The sequence below is a fragment of the Pempheris klunzingeri genome, chromosome 3 (genome assembly GCF_042242105.1).
Source record: "Pempheris klunzingeri isolate RE-2024b chromosome 3, fPemKlu1.hap1, whole genome shotgun sequence".
NCBI classification, from domain to species: domain Eukaryota; kingdom Metazoa; phylum Chordata; class Actinopteri; order Acropomatiformes; family Pempheridae; genus Pempheris; species Pempheris klunzingeri.
The window spans coordinates 29,513,561-29,537,072 of NC_092014.1; the positions used below are offsets into that span (position 1 = coordinate 29,513,561).

At 40.8% G+C, this 23,512-nt stretch overlaps 1 protein-coding gene across 1 annotated transcript in view; it reads left to right on the forward strand.

Moving 5' to 3' along the window:
• glra3 (glycine receptor, alpha 3) overlaps positions 1-22,892 on the forward strand; it is a 33,766-nt gene extending 10,874 nt beyond the window's left edge. Inside the window, exons 2-9 of the mRNA XM_070827480.1 lie at positions 1,551-1,681; positions 3,576-3,643; positions 10,921-11,144; positions 12,029-12,111; positions 15,453-15,590; positions 16,647-16,861; positions 18,372-18,521; positions 22,563-22,892. Of these exons, the coding sequence (XP_070683581.1) occupies positions 1,603-1,681; positions 3,576-3,643; positions 10,921-11,144; positions 12,029-12,111; positions 15,453-15,590; positions 16,647-16,861; positions 18,372-18,521; positions 22,563-22,892 (1,287 nt within the window). The 5' untranslated portion in view covers positions 1,551-1,602. The remainder of the gene's footprint in view (positions 1-1,550; positions 1,682-3,575; positions 3,644-10,920; positions 11,145-12,028; positions 12,112-15,452; positions 15,591-16,646; positions 16,862-18,371; positions 18,522-22,562) is intronic.
• The last annotated feature ends 620 nt before the right edge of the window (positions 22,893-23,512 follow it).

A 23,512-nucleotide genomic window follows, 5' to 3' on the forward strand; every position in this document is an offset into this window, starting at 1 on the left:
CTAGCAGACACATCCACATCCACGGGTGGACTCACACAGACAGCAGACTGTGTGTGTGTGTGTGTGTGTGTGTGTGTGTGTGTGTGTGTGTGTGTGTGGTGATGCAACAACCACACACTTGGCTCCCAGTGGCATGTTTGTGTGTCAGCAGTCTTTGGCACCGAGACGAGATCACGGGATCACTCCTAAGCTAGACTTTGATGATTCACAAATGACAATAAGAACAGATTTACTCCGTGGTCGAGAAATGTATATAGCGGGAAATTATTGACTTACATTTTTGACTTTTATTGGCCATCACTACTTGTCTCTACTTCTTTGTTTGTAATTGCTGCTCAAGTCCCTTCTCTCTTTAAATTGCTTCTGGAGCTGTCACTCTGCTCCGTCGCCCCTCATCTCCCAGAGCTCATTGGAAATGAATGAGTACAGTCCCCTTGTCTCATGCCATCACCACCAGTGTGAGTGCATTTTAGAAGAGGTTAAATGAATAATCAAACTCATGTTAAGCACCCTTATTCTGTTCTCGGGATTATATAAGGTTACTTCCTGCTGGGGTAAATGGTAGCTACTTCCAAATGCCAAAGTAAAGGTTGATGATCCTGAAACTGCACTTGCATGTGCTGAATATAGTGGGTGTGCATGTGTGTTCAGCAATATGACCATATGAGTGAGCAGAGTTGTTTTTGCAAATGTTCCTTCTTGTCCCAAATGACAAACCCATGCACACACGTTCGGTTTCAGGATCATCAAGCTTTACCATAGCATTCAGAAGCTACTACCCATTTGCCCCAGAAAAGACTCACATACACAGAAACGGACAAAGTGCACCTCGTCCATTATAGCTTTGCTGATGATACACACCACAGTGCAGCTGTGGCAGTGTTTGCATGACCACAGTGAGAGTGTTTCTTCTGTCAAATAAGTAATACATAAACAAATAGATTCATGAATGATTCAGATATGGGACCAGTATTATCTCAGGCCATGTTCTCTCTGCTGTGATTACCAACAGGGCTTGATGCAAATGGCGATTACCCGCCTTCACAGAATAGCTACAGAAAGTGACCTGACTACTTTTGAGCTTGCCCAGTAAATGAGCACAGTTCATTAACCACATCTTCCTGTGTCATAACTAACAGAAAGCCATGCCTCTTTTGTGTAGCAGCTTATACTCCTGCAGACCAAGGTCACATAAAAGTGGATGTTGCTCCACAGTTGATAGCTTCTTCTGTTTGTGACTCTTTAGAAGTTGCTGTCTTGGCTTTTGCAATTTTGTGTGTCAAAATTCAGCAAAGTTTAACTGCATGCGAAGGCAACATGCAAATGTACTGTGCCATTTCGCCATTGCAAATGATATGATTGAGCTAAGAGTCATCAAATTCAGAGGTCTTTTCCCTCTCTGTGTTTCTGAATCTGAATCATAAACAGTCAATAACTTGACTAACTTTGGTGCTTCACCAGGTTGAAATGGAGAATAGCAAAGTACACATCCTGCTGTGAAAATTCCACGGATAATTATATGCCTTATCTGTGTTTTGTATCTATGACAGTGTGGGTCAGTCTAAGGAGGTGGACAATGCTGCAAGGACACGACAGGTCCCAATGTCACCCTCTGATTTTCTGGACAAACTGATGGGGAGGACATCTGGATATGATGCCAGGATAAGACCGAACTTTAAAGGTATCTGCCAAGCTATCTTTCTGTCTCTCTGTATTTTTCCACAGGAATAGACAAAGCCAAAGGTGGATGTCCCCTGTATTTACCCCACAATAACATCTTACCATACAATACATACAATACAATACAATACATGTGCTTACAAGGCAGCCTTGTAAGCACAAGACACCTTCACAACATCCAGCAAAGTAAAGACCACTCAAGAAGGTAAGGCATGTCATTATCCAAGTCTACGAGGAGGGGAAGAAGGGAAGGGACTTCTTAAGAGCAAATACAGAGGGTGCACCACAAGTTACAAACTATTGATAAGCCTCAAGAATAAAAAGTTAGACTTGTAAAAAGAATGTATAGGGATATACTTCCTGCTCAGATTCAGCCAAATTCAGCAAAGTTGATTGGACGGTGCTTCACAGTGCAGATGAACAGTGACCCAAAACATATTGCCTTAATAGTTTTTAAGGCAAACACGTGGGATATTCTGCAATGGCCGAATCAATCACGTGATCTCAACCCAAACAAGAATGCATTTCACTTGCTAAAGCAAAACTAAAGGCAAAGAGTCCCACAAACAAACAACAACAGTTGAGGCCTGGCGAAGCATTACAAAGGAGGGAACCCAGCATATGGTGATGTTCATGGGCTTTTGACTTGAGGCGGTCATTGCCTACAATGGATTCTTGACAAATAATTAAAAATGAACATTTTATTTCAGGATTATGCTGATTTGTCTAATTACATTTGTGCCCCTGAAGAACGTACATAAAGTGGTTGCGATTCCCAGACGTTTCATAACATATTTTTGTTCAACCCCTTGAATTAAAGCTGAAGGTATGCAGTTCAATTTCATATTGATTGTTTTCTTTGAAATCTATTATGGTGGCATATAGAGCCCAAATTATGAAAATTGTGTCACTGTCTAAATATTTTCTGACCCAAAGGACCATATGAACAGAAAAGGAAAAGGCAAGGTTGTTTCTCTCACTTCAGTCCAACAGAACAGAGCAGGGCAGGGTAACTTTGGCTGTTTAGATTGTTCCCATAAGTGTAAACCTAGATACTAAACAATGCACACTGTATATTACCATATTACCATTCACCAGTTAAGGCACAGGTGACAGTTCTCACAGAAGAAGCGCCCAGCTCAGCCATACAGTGATGGTGCACATTGGGCGTGTTATTCAAGACCAGAATCTTGGCCCTGTGATTGACTGGCGACCAGTCCAGGGTGTTCGCCGCCTCTCACGCAATGTCAGCTGGGATTGGCTCCAGTCAGTTTTACATATAACAGTGACATGCTGCTGTTGATCTTAGTCCTTTACTTCATCTAAATTTTATCATAGTCTATGGCATATGATATATCTTTTCCCCCACTCTCTTGCTTGCAAAGAAAGTTTTTGCTCAGATTTGAGCAAAGTCAGTAAACAAAAGTTCTTGTCAGTCATCCTTTAAACATTAATTGAACTACTTTCACTGTGGTCGAATAGGATTGCAGAGACATAAAGGAGGATGTAATAAGTGTGATGTAATAGTAATAATCCTAAAGCTGTCCAGTGGAGTATGGTGCCCTATTCATATGTTGCTGACGGAGTAGAGTTTGGGTGGGAATCAGTCGATGCTCTTATTCCTTTCAAAAAGCAGCAGTTTCCTGATGGGCCAGCAGGAGTCCATGTCTTACATTATACTGAGAGGTGTTTCCAGTGTTCTTTCTTTTAAATGTATTCATGTAGGAGTGTACAAAACATTAGAAACATTGTTAATATGATGCAATCCAATACTTCAACACCATTAATTATGGCTTGCTTGAGGAGTTGCTAAATTGTTAGTTTATCTTTTAGAAATGTATTATTGATATTGTATCCATCTAATGTAGTCATTCTGTCTCTCTCTCTCTCTACAGGTCCTCCTGTCAATGTTTCCTGTAACATTTTCATCAACAGTTTTGGCTCTATAGCTGAAACCACCATGGTAAGTAACAGAGCTACTGCATGGAACTAGAACAAAGGCACACACAAGTTTATACTTTTTACATGAACCTTTTTTGATCAAAAAGCATTCAACTATGTGTAGTCTTGTACAGGTATCCACCTAGAGTGCTTTTATTTACTGCAAGAGGTAGTTCAGGCATCCAAACCTGACACATTCCCTGTAAACCAAAATTAATTTGTCATTGGTGAGACACTAAATATGTGAGCTTTATAGGTGAAAATAGCATTACTCTTACTATCTGTGAGCAATAAAATGCTTTATTCATCCCAAAAGCAATTGTTGTATAAATATAAACAAAATAAACAGTATAAGAATAAAGATAAAGAATAATGGAAGAATAATAAGACCAAATGTAAAAAAACAAATGTACAGTTAGATATGTAACAGGTTAATGGTTTGTGTTAGAAATATAATTGGAAACTAGTTAACTCTAAGATAATGTTTCAAATAAACACAATGCCAGAAGTAACAACTACAGTAAGGATCATAAATTAAGGGATAATCAGTATGGTGCAAAAACCAAATGCACAAATGCCAGAAATATAACTGGTTAATGGTAAGTATCAGACATCTGTTAGAAGTGACATATACATAGCTATGGAATATCAAATCTGGAATACAGGAGAATGTATAAGGTTGATTCAAAATGATTTGTATTAATGACATTTCACAATGTACCTTTACTGCATATTGGAGCGATGGTGTCCACAGTTTCAATGATTCAGAGAGGAAAAGGAGGATGTAAATGAAACGGAGCTGAAATAGAGGTTTGAGCCACCCAAGCACCCCATGCCTCTGCTGTCCACCTCTCTCTGTGAGGCAGATGAGTTCTAACAGGAGGAATGGATTTCCTTTGTTATTTTGTGGTGCATTGTGGTGGTATCAGTCTGCTGCTGAAGGTTCTCCTGTGTGTGACCAGCACATCATGGAGAAAGCAAGGTCATGGTCCATGACGCTCAGCAATTTGAACAACATCCTCCTCTCTGACGCCACCATCAAATAATTAAGCTTCACCTCCAGGACATCAGGGAGGCTCCCTGATGAACTGTTGATTCTGTGGTCGTCAACCGACTGTTGCCCCAGCACACGACAGCAAAGAAAAGGACCTCTTCAGCATGGTACTGCAGACACTCAGTGAGCAGCAAGTAGGGCCGGCTCTGGCTCTTCTTGTACACAGCCTCTTTGTCCTTTGCTTCGTCCAGCTTGTTGTACAGGTGCGCTTCCTGTTACTTCTATCCTGCAGTTTCCACATTCACGCCCTGGATGGAACGGTGGGCGTTCTCCACCAGCTTGGTTCAGCCCGCATCACTCAACAAAAGGGTCACAGGGCTGTCTCCTGTGAAGCCCCCCTGTTGCTTACCACTGTGACAGACCCACGGCCACCAAATCTGTTAATCCACAGTCCAGGACACTGGGGGAGCATTTGCTTGTATCGCTGCCAGTCTGCTCCCCAGCAGAGTAGGTCTGATGGAGTTCAACACACTTGAGAAATCAAAGAACATGACTCTCACAGGGCTACTCAGCCTCTCCAGGAGAGCATAGGCACACTGAGACAGGAAGATGATAGTGTCATACACTTCCACCTTTTGGCTGATAGGCAAACTGAAGGGGGTCCAGTGAGGGTTTAACAGGGTTGAACAAGGGGCCAAAGGTGTAAGAGGACCAATCTTTCCAGGGACTTCATCCAGTGGGAAGTCAGCACCACTGATCCTAGGATGCCTTCCACAGCACAGGGACCCTCTCCAGACTCCGGCTCAGACTGAAGATGTGCTGGAGTATTCCACACAGCTGGGAGTTGGGGAGCTGGTAATGGTTTTGTATGCCTCCTTAACTTTGGCATACAGCAGGCCCAGTATTTCGGAGTTGCAGCCAGAGTGATGTGGTTTAAATCCCTCAATACTGGGATGAATGCATTTGGATACTGCGTCTACTTTACATAGAGTTAAGCTGAATATTCTGGGTTATGCTCACTTCATAGACAGGATCTTGTCATGCTTCAGGTCAAACAGCATTAGATCAGAGTTTGGACCTTTAGGGTACTGAGGGCAGCACTGGTGATTTTAAAGCTTTGATCACTGCTCGCTTGATAAGTGTATAGATTGGATTTCTCTGCTTATTTATAAATGCAGCTTGCAGTATATACTTCAGAGCAATGGGAATATGAGCAGGACAGCAGAATGTGTGCCTAATATACTCTAGAAGCAAGTACATTAATGATATATGATATTTGATATTTGAAATTATTATGGACCGACAATCCCAATGCTCACGTTTGCTTGAATTGGATTTTCAAAGCCATAGAAAAAAAAAATCCTAAGCATACCCAAATAGAGCAGAACTTAAAAGCTTTGAACCAGATGTTGAATTCCAGCAAAGGTATTAAGTTTGTCAATTATCAGCACCTACCAGACAGGCAAATAATTTGCAAGAAAGAAGGAAAAGCTTCAAAGTGTCGCCAGATAGAGTGACACACTGACAAGTAGAGATAATGACGGAGGGAGGCAAGCGGAGATAGAAATCAAAAGCGACAGACAAGCAGACAGGAATAGCAGATGTGCAGTGAAGACGTTTAGTGACTCTGACAGCACATACTTTAAAATGACATGAAGTCAGTCTGGGGTGCGCACAAGCTGCTTTGTACATTGATATTACACATACACAGCATGTAGTAGCACACCACATAGACCAGGATGAGGATTTGTATGGGTGTTATAGTGTGTTTTTGATTAGATTAGTAGAAATGGCCAAGAATTGGTACTGGCACACATTTGGTCCAACTTTCAGGTACAGGAGAATTAGAGCATATGGTCAACTTTATTAACCTGTGAAAGTAACTTCATGTCCTCGACCAGGGGCAAACGATGGCATCGAATAGTAGAAATTTCATTATGTGTGGAAAAACAGAACGCATGTCAAAGATACTAGGAGATTTGAAGAAGCTGTGATTCCTGGATGTCATCAGTCCACACTTGTACCTTTCTTTCTTCACCAAGAAAGTTATATACATAATATAATATAGCTACCAAATGCAATTGAAATATTATATTTCTTTATATTTTTCTGTGTTGTAAAAAGCATTAGCGAAGCTCAGTGCACAGATGGATACTTCCCTGAATTATTTGCAGAGTGCAACAGACTGGTGGACATATGTGCTTTTCAGAGGAGAAAAGCTCTGGATTCTGCTGTATATTTGTTAAATCAACTTGTCATGAGGTCAGATAAATAAACCAGCCGTTATGGGCCACTAGCCAGTCGTAACAGGTTTACAGTGTGAAACACACGGCGGAAACACTTTATGTATAATCATCTGTCAACTGTGTCATGCACATGTAATGGAACGGACATGGTCCTGTTTTACTCAGTCTAGCTGTCTAGAAAGGCTGTTTTACTCTCAAAGACCCAAAGGGTATTTTTATGCTTCAAGTCTATTTTCTTATATTCACAATATTTGCAGCTTCAGTCCAAAAATATGAGTATTAGCCTTCACCAAACAAAAGTGATTTGAAAGTGTTGATTGACAGTTAAAGGGAATTAGACAGCATATTTCCTTCTTTCTGTTAAGCAGTAGTGATTGAACATAACTGTGAACTTCACTTTCTGTTACACTCTGTCTCTCGCATAATTAGCAAGGCAGAACTGGTTGTAATCAGTCAAGGCCTCTCTAAAGATGGACGGATAGACGACCGGATGGATGATTGAAGTGACAAGGTCTAAGTGCTTTATGCACCACAGGAGTTGTGACAGATATGCCATTTGGATTTGTGTGTGCGCGAGCGTGTCTCTCTCTGTGTCGGTGTGTTTGCCTGCAAAGCGAGAACTGTCATGAGAAATCCTAGGATGTACAATATTCCCTTCATTTGGCTTTTATTATTTATCGGACTCAAATGAATTTTTCATGACGGTATGTGCATGTATTTACACAACAGTGAGCCAGCTTTGTGAACGTGTCCTTCTGACCCTCGGACTTCTGTTTTAAGTCTGTTCTGTAGCACATAACAACACGGAAATGATCACAATCCAGGTTGGAACCTGGGGTGTTACTCCGGCTTCCTCCCACAGTCCAAATACATACATGTTGGTGACTCTAAATTGCCCGTAGGTGTGAGTGTGAGTGGTTGTCTGTCTGTCTCTATGTGTTGGCCCTGTCACTGGCTGGCGACCTGTCCAGGGTGTACTCCGCCTCTCGCCCAAAGTCAGCTGGGATTAGCTCCAGCCCCCCTGCGACCCTGACGGATAAGCGGTATAGATAATGGATGGATGGATTCAGTAGAGTATAGATTTAGTCAGTTTTCCGAGATGCTTTTTCAGACTTTTGGTTTGAGGTTGTCTTCCATTGTAAGCAATTTTTTATCATCACCATCTTAAACAAGCCCATTAGTCAAAACTTTGTTTTAGCTTTTACACAGTATTTATTTCTAAATAGTAGGGGAAAGTATGTAGTGAGTATCTAGTTTACAGGTAGTGGAAGTAAACTCTTGAAGCAGGCTTTTCCAAATGTGAATACCATAGACATTTAAAGCTGCGTCATCATACTTCTTATTCTTGGCCAAGGGAACAGCCAGCAGGTGAGATCCAGCCTGTGAGGTATCATACCTCACAGGCATATCAGATATGTGTTTAAGGTCCTAATCCATTGAGTGATCTGAAAACTGAGCACATGATTACAAAGTCAGAGATCGTGATAGATGTTGTATTACACAATTTCTACGGCAGAGCTGCAGAGAGATACGTATATACATTACAGGGGCCATATGTCACATTAGGATTAAGACCTTTCTCTCGTCTCACCATCTGTCTTTTCATCCACCCACTCCTCTCTTCCTCTAACAAATAAGAGAGTGTGGTGACATAACTCAACACATTAACAACACATTTTAAACAGTTATTGACATGACAGGAAGCTTAACTGTAGCTGGATATAATTGTACTTGATGTACAACAGCAAAAATGTAGATAATAGATGGATAGACTGATAAATGCTGTCAAAAACTGTAAGCCTAGATGGCTTACATGTTTGCTGTCAGTCTGGATAATAACAACTAGTAGTAATAAGTGTGGCTACAGTGAATTACCTGCCACAAACTGGAGGATACTTAACTGACAAAAACAGGAAACAAAATACCATTGTGTGGATGGATCTTGTGATGTAAAGTATAATCACTTTAATTCGCATAAATCCCTTTTGTTTGTCAGAGCTTATCTTAACCACTTATTTGTTATTTGAAGCTAAATTTGTGTATTGTATTTATGCATGCATCGTGGTCTTAAACACATGCGACTTCCCTTTTTGTTTTACTATCAAATAACTGAAAGACAGAAGAAAAACAGAGCTTCAGAGGGTATTTTTGAATACCCAGTGTCACACACACACACACACACACACACACACAGGGCTTAGAGCCAGGTTGAATCACTCTAGTCTCTACACGCAATCTATGTTAAACAGATTTACTACTGTTAGACTCTCTTTTTTTCATTTGTTCACTCAATCTCTCCACTCCTCTTAATCCATTCTCTATCTGTGTGCCAGCAGCGCTTAGCTTTTCTGACTACACGGGGAGACATGATAATGCCACAGTTTGTCCCGAAACAGAAACCAATTCAAGTTAAAACCTGTGGTAGAACAATTCTACTGTGTTGTTGTCAGCAGTGCACCTGTATCCTTGTTGGTTGTGATGATTCTTTAACGCTGCATTCATTGCTTTTTTTGTGACCACTCCCCCTTACACATTCAGTCACAGTCATTTGATCCATTGTTAATATAAAATGTGAATTAGTGCTGCTTCGTAAAACAGATATGGACAAAGATGCATTTCAAGGCTCATCTTCAAAATTGAAAATGTATTTAAATGGTACTGCTCATAAGTGTAATTACTAGTAATCTCCACCGGTGTCATTGTAATGGTGGTAATGGACGTTTTCTCAGCACAATAAACCTCTGAACACCCACACAAAGGAGCATGGGATAGTTTTTGTCATTCTGGTCTGTACTTGAATTAATAGCTCAATGTCCTCTAAATCAGGCTGCTATCCCATTTATTCCCTGTAAAAATATTATTTTCTAATGTTCCAGATGTTTTTTTAGGCCTGTTTGAAAATTGGTACATAGTCTAACTGATATCTGTTCTGCTCATTTTAATGCCCCAACACCACACTAAGAATTGTGTATTTGTTTCTTGATGCCCGGACACTTTGGTAACTGAATCACCACCATAAATAACTGAAATGACAGCCTCTCTACCTGCCAACAAAAATTACGTCTGTTGGCATAGACCTTCAGGATAACCCAAGGCAGGCAGTGAATCACTGTACAGTGAATTGTATTTCTGGCTCTGATTAGGTTTCTGCATCACTGAACACTTGGGACACTGATGAATCTAAATCTACACGATTCCCTGGCAATGATGTAATAATGCTCTCTAAAGAGTGAAGAAACCTTTGTTGTAAAAGCCAATGAAAATGAAAGAATACAGTGTATAAACAGTTAAAGATGTGTAACTGTGATAGTATGTTTGTAAATCTTTTTTTTTCACATTGCTTCTCTAAGGGATTCTTGTTGCGTTAAAAGTGTGCAGAAGACACAGCTCATGAAATAAATATTGCATGTTTGACACATGTGGGCCAAAAGCATCAGCAATAGTAAGTATTACTGTCGCACCTAAATCCAACTTAGGCCAGTTTAATTTCATTAGCCGTATCTGCGTTCATCCTGCATTGACTCTTGCTCTGTTAGAGGTGTAGTGAAGTGGAAGAGTAGTGATGTCACTTCCAGTCAGCGAGGATGGCGAGCACTTCCTACTACTCATTGCCTTTTACTGTGCATTCTGGGAATTTTCTAGGGACCAGATCTTGCAGTATAATGGAGTGCTACTAGCATCCAGACACTCAGATCAGGACCAGTTGGAGACCTCTTACTCCTCTTCCCCCAAGATAATTATATTGCTTTTAGTCTCACAGACACTTACAATCATTCAATCAATCAATCAATAAATTATGAAATAAATCAAGTGGCCTAAAAGTGTTTCCTGCTCCACCAAACAGGAGCCATAGACTCTACGTGATGATGACAGTATTTAAGTCAGATGGAGGTTGTGACCCACGAACAAGCAGTGGTTTGGAAGCATGACCCAAGCCTAGATATCTGCCTGGCAGTAGAAAGATGTAAAAGACAAAGCCACCATTGGCTCATCATGTCTTAAACGCATTGCTAATCATTTCCACGTGTGATGTATTCATGTTATTCTCTGTGCCCGTAGGACTATCGTGTGAATATCTTCCTCCGTCAGCAGTGGAATGATCCCAGGCTCGCCTATGCTGAATACCCAGATGACTCTCTGGACCTGGACCCCTCTATGTTAGACTCCATATGGAAACCAGATCTGTTCTTTGCCAATGAGAAGGGGGCCCACTTTCACGAAGTCACTACAGACAATAAACTGCTCAGGATATTTAAGAACGGGAATGTTCTGTACTCTATCAGGTAAATGTGGGGTAGGCTCTGCTTCACTTGGTGCCACTGAGTGAGAGTTGGTACTAATCTCTCCACTGTTCTCCTGGTTCTTCAATTCCCCATTTTTTTTCTCATCCACCCACTATATTTATTAGAGATAGACAAGTAACTTATTTCACATATTTCTTAGTTGTCAGTCTTAATGGAGAGCGAGAGAGAGACGGCACAGGCACAAGCAGAAAGCAGACAGGCAGAGACATCAAAAGAAATGTGTGGGTTGGGTGCTTTACACTATAAATTCATGAGTTTATTGGTGGAAAAATAAGCTCTACATGTGACTTTAAAGGAGCAGAGGAGCACAAAAACTGGTTGACCATCTGGAGAAATACAGCTAGGCTGCTCCTGGCCATAGAATTGACATATCACACCACTTTGTAGCACTTACACCACTTGTGAGTCCCAGGAGTAGGAGCAAAGTAGAAACTATATTCCACATGGCTTGAAATACAATGTTGTGTCATTGCTGCTGGTTGTTTCTCAGCCGTGGTGTTTTTAGGAAGCTCCTGCTGATGTTGCCATTGAGGATGTTACGCTTGACTGAGTGAGCACATGCTCACACATGAGCAGTGATTGACGCTGTGTTACTTACTCCTCTGGCTCTGATTGGTTAATTTCATTCAGGTGCAGTAGATTCTTGCAAATGCCACTAGGAGCACTTGGAGGAGCCAAAGGATTTTTTTTGTTTTTCACAGATTACCTGTCATGATATGGTAACAAAAAGCTATTGTTGTAAAAGCTACCACCTGCTGCCCTAATATAAAATAAGCAAAGATGAAAGCATTAAATTACTACATGTGTACAACATTTATGGATGATTTTAATCCCGGTCTTCTCTTGTTCTCATTTGCTTTCAGACTAACGCTAACCCTGTCATGTCCCATGGATTTGAAAAACTTCCCCATGGATGTTCAGACCTGTATCATGCAGCTAGAGAGTTGTAAGTATAGTATAAACACACACACACACACACATAATTCTACACTTGTGAGGACCCTGATTGGCATGATGCATCCCCTAGCCCCTTACTTTAACCTTAACGGATGGGCAGCTGTGGCCCAGAGGTAGAGTGGGTCATCCATCAATCGGAAGGTCACTGGATCCCCAGCTCCAATGAGTCAGCGTGTAGAAGTGTCTTTGGGCAAGACACTGAACCCCAACTTGCTCCTGAAGCAGCTTCAGTGTGTGAATGTGTGTGAAAGAAGAGTCTCCTCCAACTCAGATTCCTCCTGAATGAATGATGTGTGAACGGGTGAATGAGGATGTGATGTAAAAGTGCTTTGAGTGGTCGAAATGACTAGAAACACAAATACAGACCATTTACCATTTATTTCACCATCACAACTAAATAACTAACATCATTTTTCATTCATCCTCCCTCAACCAGCTTTAAGGCTGGTAAGGCCCCCAACTTCTAAAAATAAAGCCTCTCAGGTCAGTGTCACTCAAAGTAAGTCACACATGCCTTAGATCCAGAACACTTTGCTTCTTCCTGCTCCAGCTTATTATTCATCATATTTGCAATGGCTTCTCCTGCTCATGCCATATTTATATTCCACACCTCAGTGATCAGTCTGCAAGGATTTGTCTGTATACCTACATGGAAAGAAATGTGCACACCAGTGAATGTTTAGCATGCAGCTTTGTTTTATGCAGGGAGCAGAACGTATACCATCACCTGTACAGACAGGACAATAGAATTCATTTGAATATTGTCTAAACATTGTATAAACTCTAACATTGCAATTCCCAGTGAAGAACAAATGTGTGAATGCAGATATGCAATCAGTAATTTCAGATACCATATTATATGTAATCTCCCATGTTATTCTTCTGTGTATTTTGCCATGTATGTCCCACGTTCTCTCATTTTTCATTCATCCTCCCATCTTACTAAAACATATGTTGTATCATCCTTCTTACCCTCGACCTCCCCCTCATGGAGACAGTATTAAACCAGATATATTATGGTATCTTTTCAAGGAAGCAAAGTCATGTTAGTAATGTTGGTAGGGTTATGATGACTAATTCATCCCTTGTTCAAACAGGAGCTTAGCCTGGCTTTAGGGCACAAATAACACTAGGACAGAATGTTTGTCTTAATTAGTGGTTTTATTCTGCTCCAGCCCACTTGCCAGAGGCATTACCTTACATAGATCTTGCTCTGTGGATTATTTTCATCGCTGTGATGCTGCTGACTAGGCTGTCATGCAGCAGAGAATACAGGGAAACATATAGACATGCACTTACAGACATAGAGAGTGAGAGAGACGATCAGAGGAAGTGATTACAGTCATGACATGATCTACGTTTGAGAGAGAAAAAAACTGCTTTAATCCAACCCCATCTCAATTCAATTCATTCAATTTAATATTACTCATTATATATAGATACAATGTGTAGGATTACATTAAAGCGAAGTGCGTTTCCTTTTCCTATTTACTAGACTAAAGTAATTGAAATGGAAAAAAACCTGTGTTTTGAGTTGATGCAGTTTGTACTTGTAGAACTTGTAAGTGCTCTGAGTTGACAGTTGGAGACAGTGTTACCACCAGGGGCTATTGTTAGATTTAAAAATTACCAGAGCTAAGCACAGAAGCTTGGATACTTGTGTGGACGGCTGAGGGCATGGTTTCCTCTATTTTTTTCTTTAGCGTCCATAGCCTTTTAAAACACTTAACTGAACCTTAAGAGGCAAGATGAACCAAATGTTTTGTGTGCGGCTGTAGGCCTGTACCAGCCTGTACCAGCATGTACCAGCTGGTTTCTGCTCTTGCCAAAAGCCCTACAACATGCTTTTTTTTTTTTTTCATTTAGCACGCATTTTAATGCGGCTGCCGCTTTGTCCTTCTCACATTTGTTTGTAGGGTTTGTTTCTCTGCCTATTTGTTCCCAATAGTAACCTTCACCAAACATCTGTTTACATATTACTTTTTTAAAAAACGTGTCACTTATTCTTGTCATCAAATGAAGGACAATACTAACAGTAGCTTGTGTCAAAGTTAAGGCATCCAGCTTCCTACGTCATCTAGCCACCTGGGCATGCTCTGTAGCTTTGACATTTTTTTTCATTTGACTTTCATGTCTGAGTACATTGACAGTGTATGGTCTCTCAAAATGTTGGTCAGTGCAGCTGTAATCTGGCTGACTGCGGTTACATATAACATTTAATCAAGTTCTATACTTAAAAACAATTTTGTTGTACTTGTACTTATCCTGAGCTTTCCATTGAATGCCACATTATACTCAAATTTCATTTAATTGAAGTATATTTCATTTAATTTCAAAGAGAATATATTATTTTTCCTACATTTGTATCGACCACTATTACTTTACAAATTACATGTTACATATAACACAATGATGCTGCTTACAAAATTTGCTTAGAAGGTACTAAGCTATAAAGTATAGTAAGGTAATCAAACTTTGCTCCTTGACCACTGGGTGTGACATGGATGCTGTGACACATTGCTGCCCATGTGCTAATGCATCAGTAGTAAAATTCAATAATAAAATACTGATTTAACTCTAAGTCACTGTGCTACTTATTGATTATGTTTGCTTTTGATACCACGCTTGGCTGTGGCTCAGCGTTAGATGAAGGTTCGCTGTCCGATTCCTGACTCCTGCAGTCTGCATGTCGAATTGTCCTTGGGCAAGATACTGGAACCCTAATTGTTTCTGAAGCTGTATTTGTGTGTATGAATGTCTGTGAATAGTTAGTCTCCTACTGAGGAGCAGGTAGGCGTCTTGTATGGTGGCCCCTGTCATCAGTGTAAGAATAGTGTGTGAATGTAAATGTGTTGTTAAAGCACATTGCGTGACTGAAAAGACTAGAAAAGGTGTTTTACAAGTGCAGACCATTAACATGCTTGAAATACATTTTGTTGATACTGCTAATTCTATCGTGATATGTTGGTACTTCTGCTAAAGTATCAGATGGTGTACACATAACAACCTAAATCTGACTAAAACCAAGGTGGTTTTGCTTTCAGTGTGTTCTTCATTCTTTTTCTTCAAAAAAAGTTAAATACGGGCATCAGGGGATGTCAAATAGTGAGGACAGGCATTTGTTACTCTGAGATATTTGACAAATAAAGCACTGCAAGACCAAATAAACAGCTCAAAGTGTGAATAAATGGCCTCAGTGAGACTACTCTTCAAGATAAAGTACAACATCTGACAATAATTAAAAACATCAGACAATCATGAAGTCTCTGCTATAAATCACTTCCATGACCTTTATGTTGCACAGTGTTTTATTAATTGTTGTTTTTTCAGTTGGTTACACCATGAATGACCTGATCTTTGAGTGGCAGGAGAATGGACCGGTCCAAGTGGCAGAAGGCCTTACTCTCCCACAGTTTATCCTCAAAGATGAATCAGACCTCAGATACTGCACCAAGCACTACAACACAGGTAACATGCATACACATGCACCTACCTCCACACACATACACACACTGCGACAAGCATCACAACACAGGTAACATGCACACACATGCACCTACCTCTGCATGTACGCACACACACATACACGCACTGCACCAAGCACTACAACACAGGTAACATGCACACACATGCACCTACCTCCGCATGTACGCACACACACATACACACACTGCGACAAGCATCACAACACAGGTAACATGCACACACATGCAACCACCTCCACACACATACACGCACACATACACGCACTGCGACAAGCATCACAACACAGGTAACATGCACACACATGCAACCACCTACACACACGCACTGCGACAAGCATCACAACACAGGTAACATGCACACGCATGCAACCACCTCCACACACATACACGCACTGCGACAAGCATCACAACACAGGTAACATGCACACACATGCAACCACCTCCACACACATACACGCACTGCGACAAGCATCACAACACAGGTAAGGCGCACAGGGTGAAACAGTTGTCACATTCCATCAATCATGTTTGTGCTGCTGGGATCAAGTCAAGAAAAAAAACAGCCGCAAGAGGGAGAAACAAACAGCCAGACATCCAGACTGATAATGTCTTTTCGTTAAATGGGATCTGACCATAGACAGCACACCAGCGAGTTGGTGTCTTAGACTTGAGGTTCTGTGTAGGGGTGGAAGCATTAAATGATTCAGGATGTTCACATGAGGAAAGAGATTTTGGGCTGCATAATGAGCTGAGTAGTTGTTGAGACCAAGCTTTATAGCTACAACCCTTTCTGTGACTTCACCAATAGGCTTCTAAAGAGATAGTTTTTGAAGACTAGCATGAAGTGAATGCCTGCTGCCATACTGTTAGTTAATAGAGCCAGAAATGTGGCTAGTGAGGTGAAGCCTGGATGGAGCGGGGCTGAAGCATAGGCAAATACAGCAAACAATGTCTTGCAAGAATAGAATTTGCCCCAGTTTGCCGATTATTGTACTTAATAAATGAATATTATTTTAATCTCTGTCTCTGCTTTGTGCAGGTAAATTTACTTGTATCGAGGTGCGGTTCCACCTGGAGCGTCAGATGGGCTACTACCTGATCCAGATGTATATCCCGTCTCTGCTTATTGTCATTCTATCCTGGGTCTCCTTTTGGATCAACATGGATGCTGCCCCAGCCAGAGTGGCACTGGGTATCACTACTGTCCTCACAATGACAACACAGAGCTCAGGCTCCAGGACTTCACTGCCTAAGGTCTATGTTTGAGTATTGTGTTGTTCATCTTTATGTGCATTGTCTTCCTGTTGGTGCCACACGTACCCCCTACAATCCCAACACATGCAGATCAGGAGAATTAGAGACTCTTGCCCAGAGGTGTGAATGTGAGTGTGAATGGTTGTGTTTTTGTATTTATCACAGTCATACTGCATCAGTTGTTGGGATTGTGGGGGAACCTGATGTGAAATGGGCTGGTAGAGTGAAACACAGGTAGACCAGAACACCTTGGGATCCCGCAGGCAAATGGGATCCATGAGGAATTCAGCCACAGTCAAATACCTACACAGAGTAAAAAAACATAAGCCCTGTCAGTCACCAGATAACCCGCTGATATAAGTCTGGCAAATGGAGGAGATAAAGGCTGATATCAAAATGGCATCAAGACAAGGAAGTGCCTCACAATGCATGCTGGGTTTCATCCCTGTTGTGAGCATCAGAGCCACTGTCCAGGACGAAACAACCAGGATCCTGGAATCCATAACAAAGATGGCCCCTGAAGATGAGCTACTGAGTGAATATCTTAGGCAGCCACGACCTGATAATGCAGAATAGGAGGATGAAATCTCATCGAGGGACAAGCCGCTACATGGCCCTATTCTTTATTTTCTATTTTTATTTGGTGGATGTTTCGCTTGAGCAAGCACAAGTATGTGTTGATTACACACATCATGCATCCACAAGTGCGTGTGTGAGAAAGAGCCCCTTAGTCTTGTTCTGGTATATTGTATGCATGAGAAAAAATCAAACATGGAGCACTTTGTTACATAACCCTTATTAGCACATCCATCTCGCTCACACACAGTGTACAGATGCACATGTCTTGTTGTAGAGGTGTGTTTATGCGTGTGTCTGTGTATGTGTGTATGGAGAGGGGAGACAATGGGGTGGAGGGGGGGCAGGGTGGGTATAGTGGTACAGGAGGTTTCTCATGTTTCCGGTGCTCAACAGAACTTTGCACTCCAGTATATTACACATGTCTGAATAAGTCATTGTTACCTAAAGGAAGAAGGATACTTGATTTGGCACCATAAGCATCAGTGGCCTAGCCATGGGTGTGTGTGTGAAGGGCAGCAGCTGCAAGCCTAAAATGATATATGTAATGGATGTAGGAAGATATGAATTAGTTAGGATATACATCAAAAGAGGTGAATAAATGTTCTGTGTAAAAATATTATGGACTTCCTGTTGCGTTCAGCAAGTCATCCAGGTTAAGACTTAAACAGTTTTCAGTACAGTCACAAAATATTGGATCTGTCTTGAAGAAGAATTATTTCTCAGCCACTAAAATTGTATTTGACCGACATTGGCCAACATCCCTAAAGCCTCTAGAATGACCAAGTCCTCACTAGTGTCCTTCATATGAGAAACAAAATCACATACCATGAAACCCTTCTTTACATTGCAGGATGGTCTTTACTACGTTTATAGGCCTTGGGTGGATGAAAGTTCGCAGATTGGTACTTAATAAGTGCATGTGTGTTTACAGGTCTCTTATGTCAAGGCCATTGACATCTGGATGGCAGTGTGTCTTCTCTTCGTCTTCTCTGCGCTGTTGGAGTATGCTGCTGTCAACTTTGTGTCGAGGCAACATAAAGAGCTGCTGCGATTCAGACGGCATCACAAGAGTAAAAGCAAGGTATTAAAAAAAACCACACACACACACCCTGCAGTGAGATAATAAATAAATGAATTACACCTTTAAATTAGACCTTTACACTTGTACATACTATCTACACCTGCATGCAGACATGCACATACACACACAGACTTACGGACTTCTTTTGTGAAAGCAGTTCTTTGTTGTTCTGGCAACTCTGGTTTGAGGAAGTCACCTTGTGGTGACATTTTGCTACTGCAGTTTGCTACTTTGAAGAAAAGCATTAAATGAGAAAGAGGAAGGAAGGGTGAACAAGAGAGTAATGTTGAAAATGATGCCATTTCCCATGTGATGTGTGACAGTAGACATAAAGTGCCAGTGCATCTGGCTGTGCATGTTTGAGGGTCCTGAAACACCACATCTCATCTACTGTATTAGTGCATGATACAGCATGGCTGTAACTTCGTCTATGTGGTGATTCTTTAGCTCACAGTTGTGTTGTTTCTCTGACATTGTGTTGTCAATGCATGATTAGGAGTTCTGTGGGTTGGGACAAAATGAGCTCAGCATTCAGTCAACTCACATACACAGCGGTTACTTGAAAGGAAGCCACAAAACAAAAATATCAATATGTGTCACTCTGTCTCAGAGAGGCATTCATCGTAGGATCAGATTAGAAAAGCAATGTAATTATGCTATTAAATGAATGTACTGTACAGTATTATCCTCTGGACAAACACTTTATCACCTCAGTCTGAACTGTTGTGAAACAAATTACAGGGTAAAATAAAAGGTACCACCGAAACGACTAATTGATGCCTGGTGCCTTTTAAAATGTTCTACCAGGACAATGTTTATGTCCAGCTGCAACTTAATGTAATAAAGACCTGTACTGACCTGACTATGAATTAAAAAACAGGTAAATATATTACTGAACGTATATTGAGAAAAAGGGTTGAAACGACTACAGTATGCAGTAGACCCCATGTAGTAGTACTTCTACCTGGTTAGGAATCACATCCTGTGACATTCATCATCAGGTGTCGAGCACAGCTGGTAGCGGCGACACCAGCTGATGAGGAGGAGTCCCTGATCCTCATCCCTGATCATCTTTTATCAGATAGAATGTAGGTAATGAACAGGTTGAGCCATTAACAAAGACACAATGCACCCAAGACAAAGAAAAGCATTTTGATGAAAAGAAAACACAAAAATGTTCATTCAAGATCGGTTTTGGCAAATATGGAACAACCGTAGAGTGGAACACCTGAGACATACACCTGAGACATAGCCACACATAAAAGGCTGTTCATTTGATAGCGTTTTCAGCTCAAAAACTGTAATACTGAAGTTTGTGCTTTCATACATTAGTTTATCAGTAGTTCTATAAAGGTAGAATTTAGACCCACTCAAAATGAATTTAACTGACAACATTATTATTTAAACAAAACAGATAGGTTGACTGAATGAAGGGGTGCCCAAACCCTGTTTTTAGATACTATTAGGTTTTTTTTTTGGTTTTTTTTTATGGTTTATGTCTGTTAATTACTGGTGTGCATGCTGTCGACTGGTAGAGCAGTGGAGGTGCAGTTGATCCAGAGGAGCTAGCTGATTCCCTTCGTCGTGTTAACACTGACAACGGCCTCAAACATGCAGACCCTCTGTATGGATCTATGACCAACATCTACAGCAGCAACCACAGGGTAATGGCACAGTGCATATGTTTGTCTGTCTGCATGTGTTTATGCATGTTTCACCTGTGTCAATGTGTTCTCCCCCATCAGTTTGTTGGCTTTGCAAAGACGTGGACAAGGATGCTGGGTGATGATTGTCATAATGATGGTCATAATCATGAATCATGATAATCATTCTAATATTGATGTGGCAGTTTTCAACCGTAGACTTTTATAAAGGACCCAACAAAAAACATATTAACAAAATTGAAAGAAGAAATAAAAACACCTTTCTGCTACACTTTTTGCTTAATCCTAATATATTATAGCTAATTTGCTAAAGTAGTATGTGGACAAAAGTTTTAAAAGGAACAGCACTCAGTCATACCACAATATTACCAAACCACACATAGTAAAACAAGTTAGCCTCCCTTTATTCATTCAGCAAAGTAAAACGATGTTTATGGACCTGCTATTGGTATTAAGTGATTGAGCAGTATTATTAAGCATGTAAGATAAGATAATTGATAATAATTGAAAGAACTCATGGATATCTCTCTTAGTTACTTCAAGTATACTGTACCAGTCAATAGTTTGGACAGCTCTTCTCATTCAATGCTTTTTCTTTATTTTCAGCATTTTATACATTTAGATTAATATTGAAGACGTCAGAACTGTGAAGGAACACACATGGAATCATATAGTAAACAAAATACATGTTTTAGCAGTCACCTTTTGCTTTGACGACAGCTTTGCACAATCTTGGCGTTCTCTCAATCAGCTTCATGAGGTAGTCACCAGGAATGGTTTTCAATTAACACGTGTACCTTGTCAAGATTTCATTTGTGGAATTTCTTGCTTCTTAATGTGTTTCATCAGTTATGTTGTGCAGAGGTAGTGTTGGTACACAGTTCTACACAGTGAACAGCCCTGTTCGACTACTATCCTAAACCATATTATGGCAAGAAGCACTCAACTAAGTAAAGAGAAATGACAGTCCATCATTACTTTAAGACATGAAGGTCAGTCAATCCGGAAAATTACAAACATTTTGAATGTATCCTCAAGTGCAGTCGTGAAAAACAGTATGATGAAAGTGGCTCTCATGAGGACTGTCCCAGGAAGGAGTTACCTCTGCTGCAGAGGATACGTTCATCAGTTACCAGCATCAGAAACCACAAATCAGCCACATAAAAGCTTCACAGTGTTCAAGCAGAAGAAACATCTCAACATCAGCTGCTCAGAGGAGACTGTGTGAGACGGGCCTTCATGGTTGAATTGGTGCAAAGAAGCAATTACTGAGGAAGAACGACAAGAACAAGAGAATTGTTTGGGCCAAGAAACTCAAGGAATGGACATTAGACCAGAGGAAAAAGGATTTTTGGTTCCATCCACCATGTCTTTACGGGAGGCAGAAGAGGTGAGCGGATGGTTTCTACATGTGTGGTTCTCACAGCATGTAACTTAACCTCAGAGTTAAGGTAAAGGAGCCAATATGTGCTCAGTAACTCTGAGAACTCCTGCAGGACCTTTGGAAAACCATTCCAGGTGACTACCTCCTGAAGCTGATTGAGAAAAGGCCAAGAGTGAACAAAGCGTCATCAAGGCAAAGTCATCAGGGCAAAAAGTGGCTCTTTTGTAGAATCTAAAATATAAATCATATTCTGGTTTGTTTAACACGTTTTTGTTTATGTTCCATGTATTCCTTCATAGGTTTGATGTATTCAATATTAATCTATCATTATGAAATAATAAAATAAAACATTGACTGAAAAGGTGTGTGTCCAAACTTTTGACAGTAAATTAGACCCAATTAATGCCACATGTCATCTTCAGCAGAATATATAGATATACTGCAGCAGCTTATTGCAATATTAGAAACAATAACCTATACATGTACATGTATATTTTTTAATTGATCTGTATTCAAGGAGCTTCTTATACACCCACATTTGATGCCATTTTTTTCTTTTTATGTTTATGCTACGTTCAATTTCCCGTTTTAAAGGATAAGTCTAGTATTTTAAACCAGACCCTGATTTTTACATAGTTTGAGTTTGAAATGACTGGTAGGTACAACAGGTTTTGGAATTGTTTTGTTGTTTACTGGAATAAATTCCCCTCTGCCAGCAGCCAGGAATGGTGGGGAATGGGCTGTAATGGCTGCAATGTAATCCTTCAGGGCAAATGTTTTGGCCTCTCTGACAACATTATAAAAAGGAACAATACAGACATAGGTCCTTTTTGTTCAACCAGAAGCAACCGTTGTATGACGCTCAATCAATCAATCATCACTGCCTTGCTCAAGGGACCGTCAGCATTACATCCAGTCTGAAGAGAATAACAGATAAGCATTATCATTATCTGTCCTGTGACTCCCCCCTCCTCTTCCTTGTCTCCCCAACAGGAAGGGGAAGTACATGAGAGCAGAATGACCTCCACGGCTGTTGTGGCCTCTACTCCCAGCAACAGCAAGGACACGAAGGCCAGTGTCAACAATACTGTTACTGTACTGAACACCCCAGGGGCCACAGCAAACACAGCCCAGAACCCGCCTGCAGCAGCAACAGCTGGAGGGGGTAAAAGCAATGACGAGATGAGGAAGTTATTCATCGACAGAGCCAAAAAGATTGACACTGTGTCGAGGGCCGGCTTCCCTCTCGCCTTTCTCCTCTTCAATATATTCTACTGGGTTCTATACAAGATACTTCGACATGAAGATGTACATAAGCAATAGAGAAAGAAAAATCATATATTATTCATGTACAGTATGCAGATACATATCCTTGTACTGCTATTCATATGACACTTCATTGACTACCTTATTTTCCCTTTACCCTCACCCTGACCTTACACTGACCTTGAGAACCATTCAGGATGGCCGCACTTTTGAATTCATAGTGGTTCACACTGTGTGTGTGTGTGTGTGTGTGTGTGTGTGTGTGTGCGCAGACATACACACACTGTATGTTCACAGGTAAACTAACCTTCCACTAATCAATGATGTTACCGATCCAACTCAAAATCTCTGCTGACGGATGAAGGAATTCTGAGACTTGTTAAGTTAGAAATGAGTAGGAGCCCTGGAGTTCGTGTGTTGGTGTTGAGGTGGCTAAATATGACAGTGTCCCCCAAAAAGAGTGCATTTAACAGACCACCTCAATTATAGCAGCTATGTTGAATTGCTTCATTTGCTCATGTCTAATAAGACAAATTATTCAACCCCCCCCTCGCAAATTAGGTGTATTGGCAAAATGTACAATTTTCCAGCTGTGTTCAATGGACTCAAACAAGAACAATTGAACACAACTAATTTTACAGGTGGTTTCCGCAGATTCAACACAATATGTCACTTTT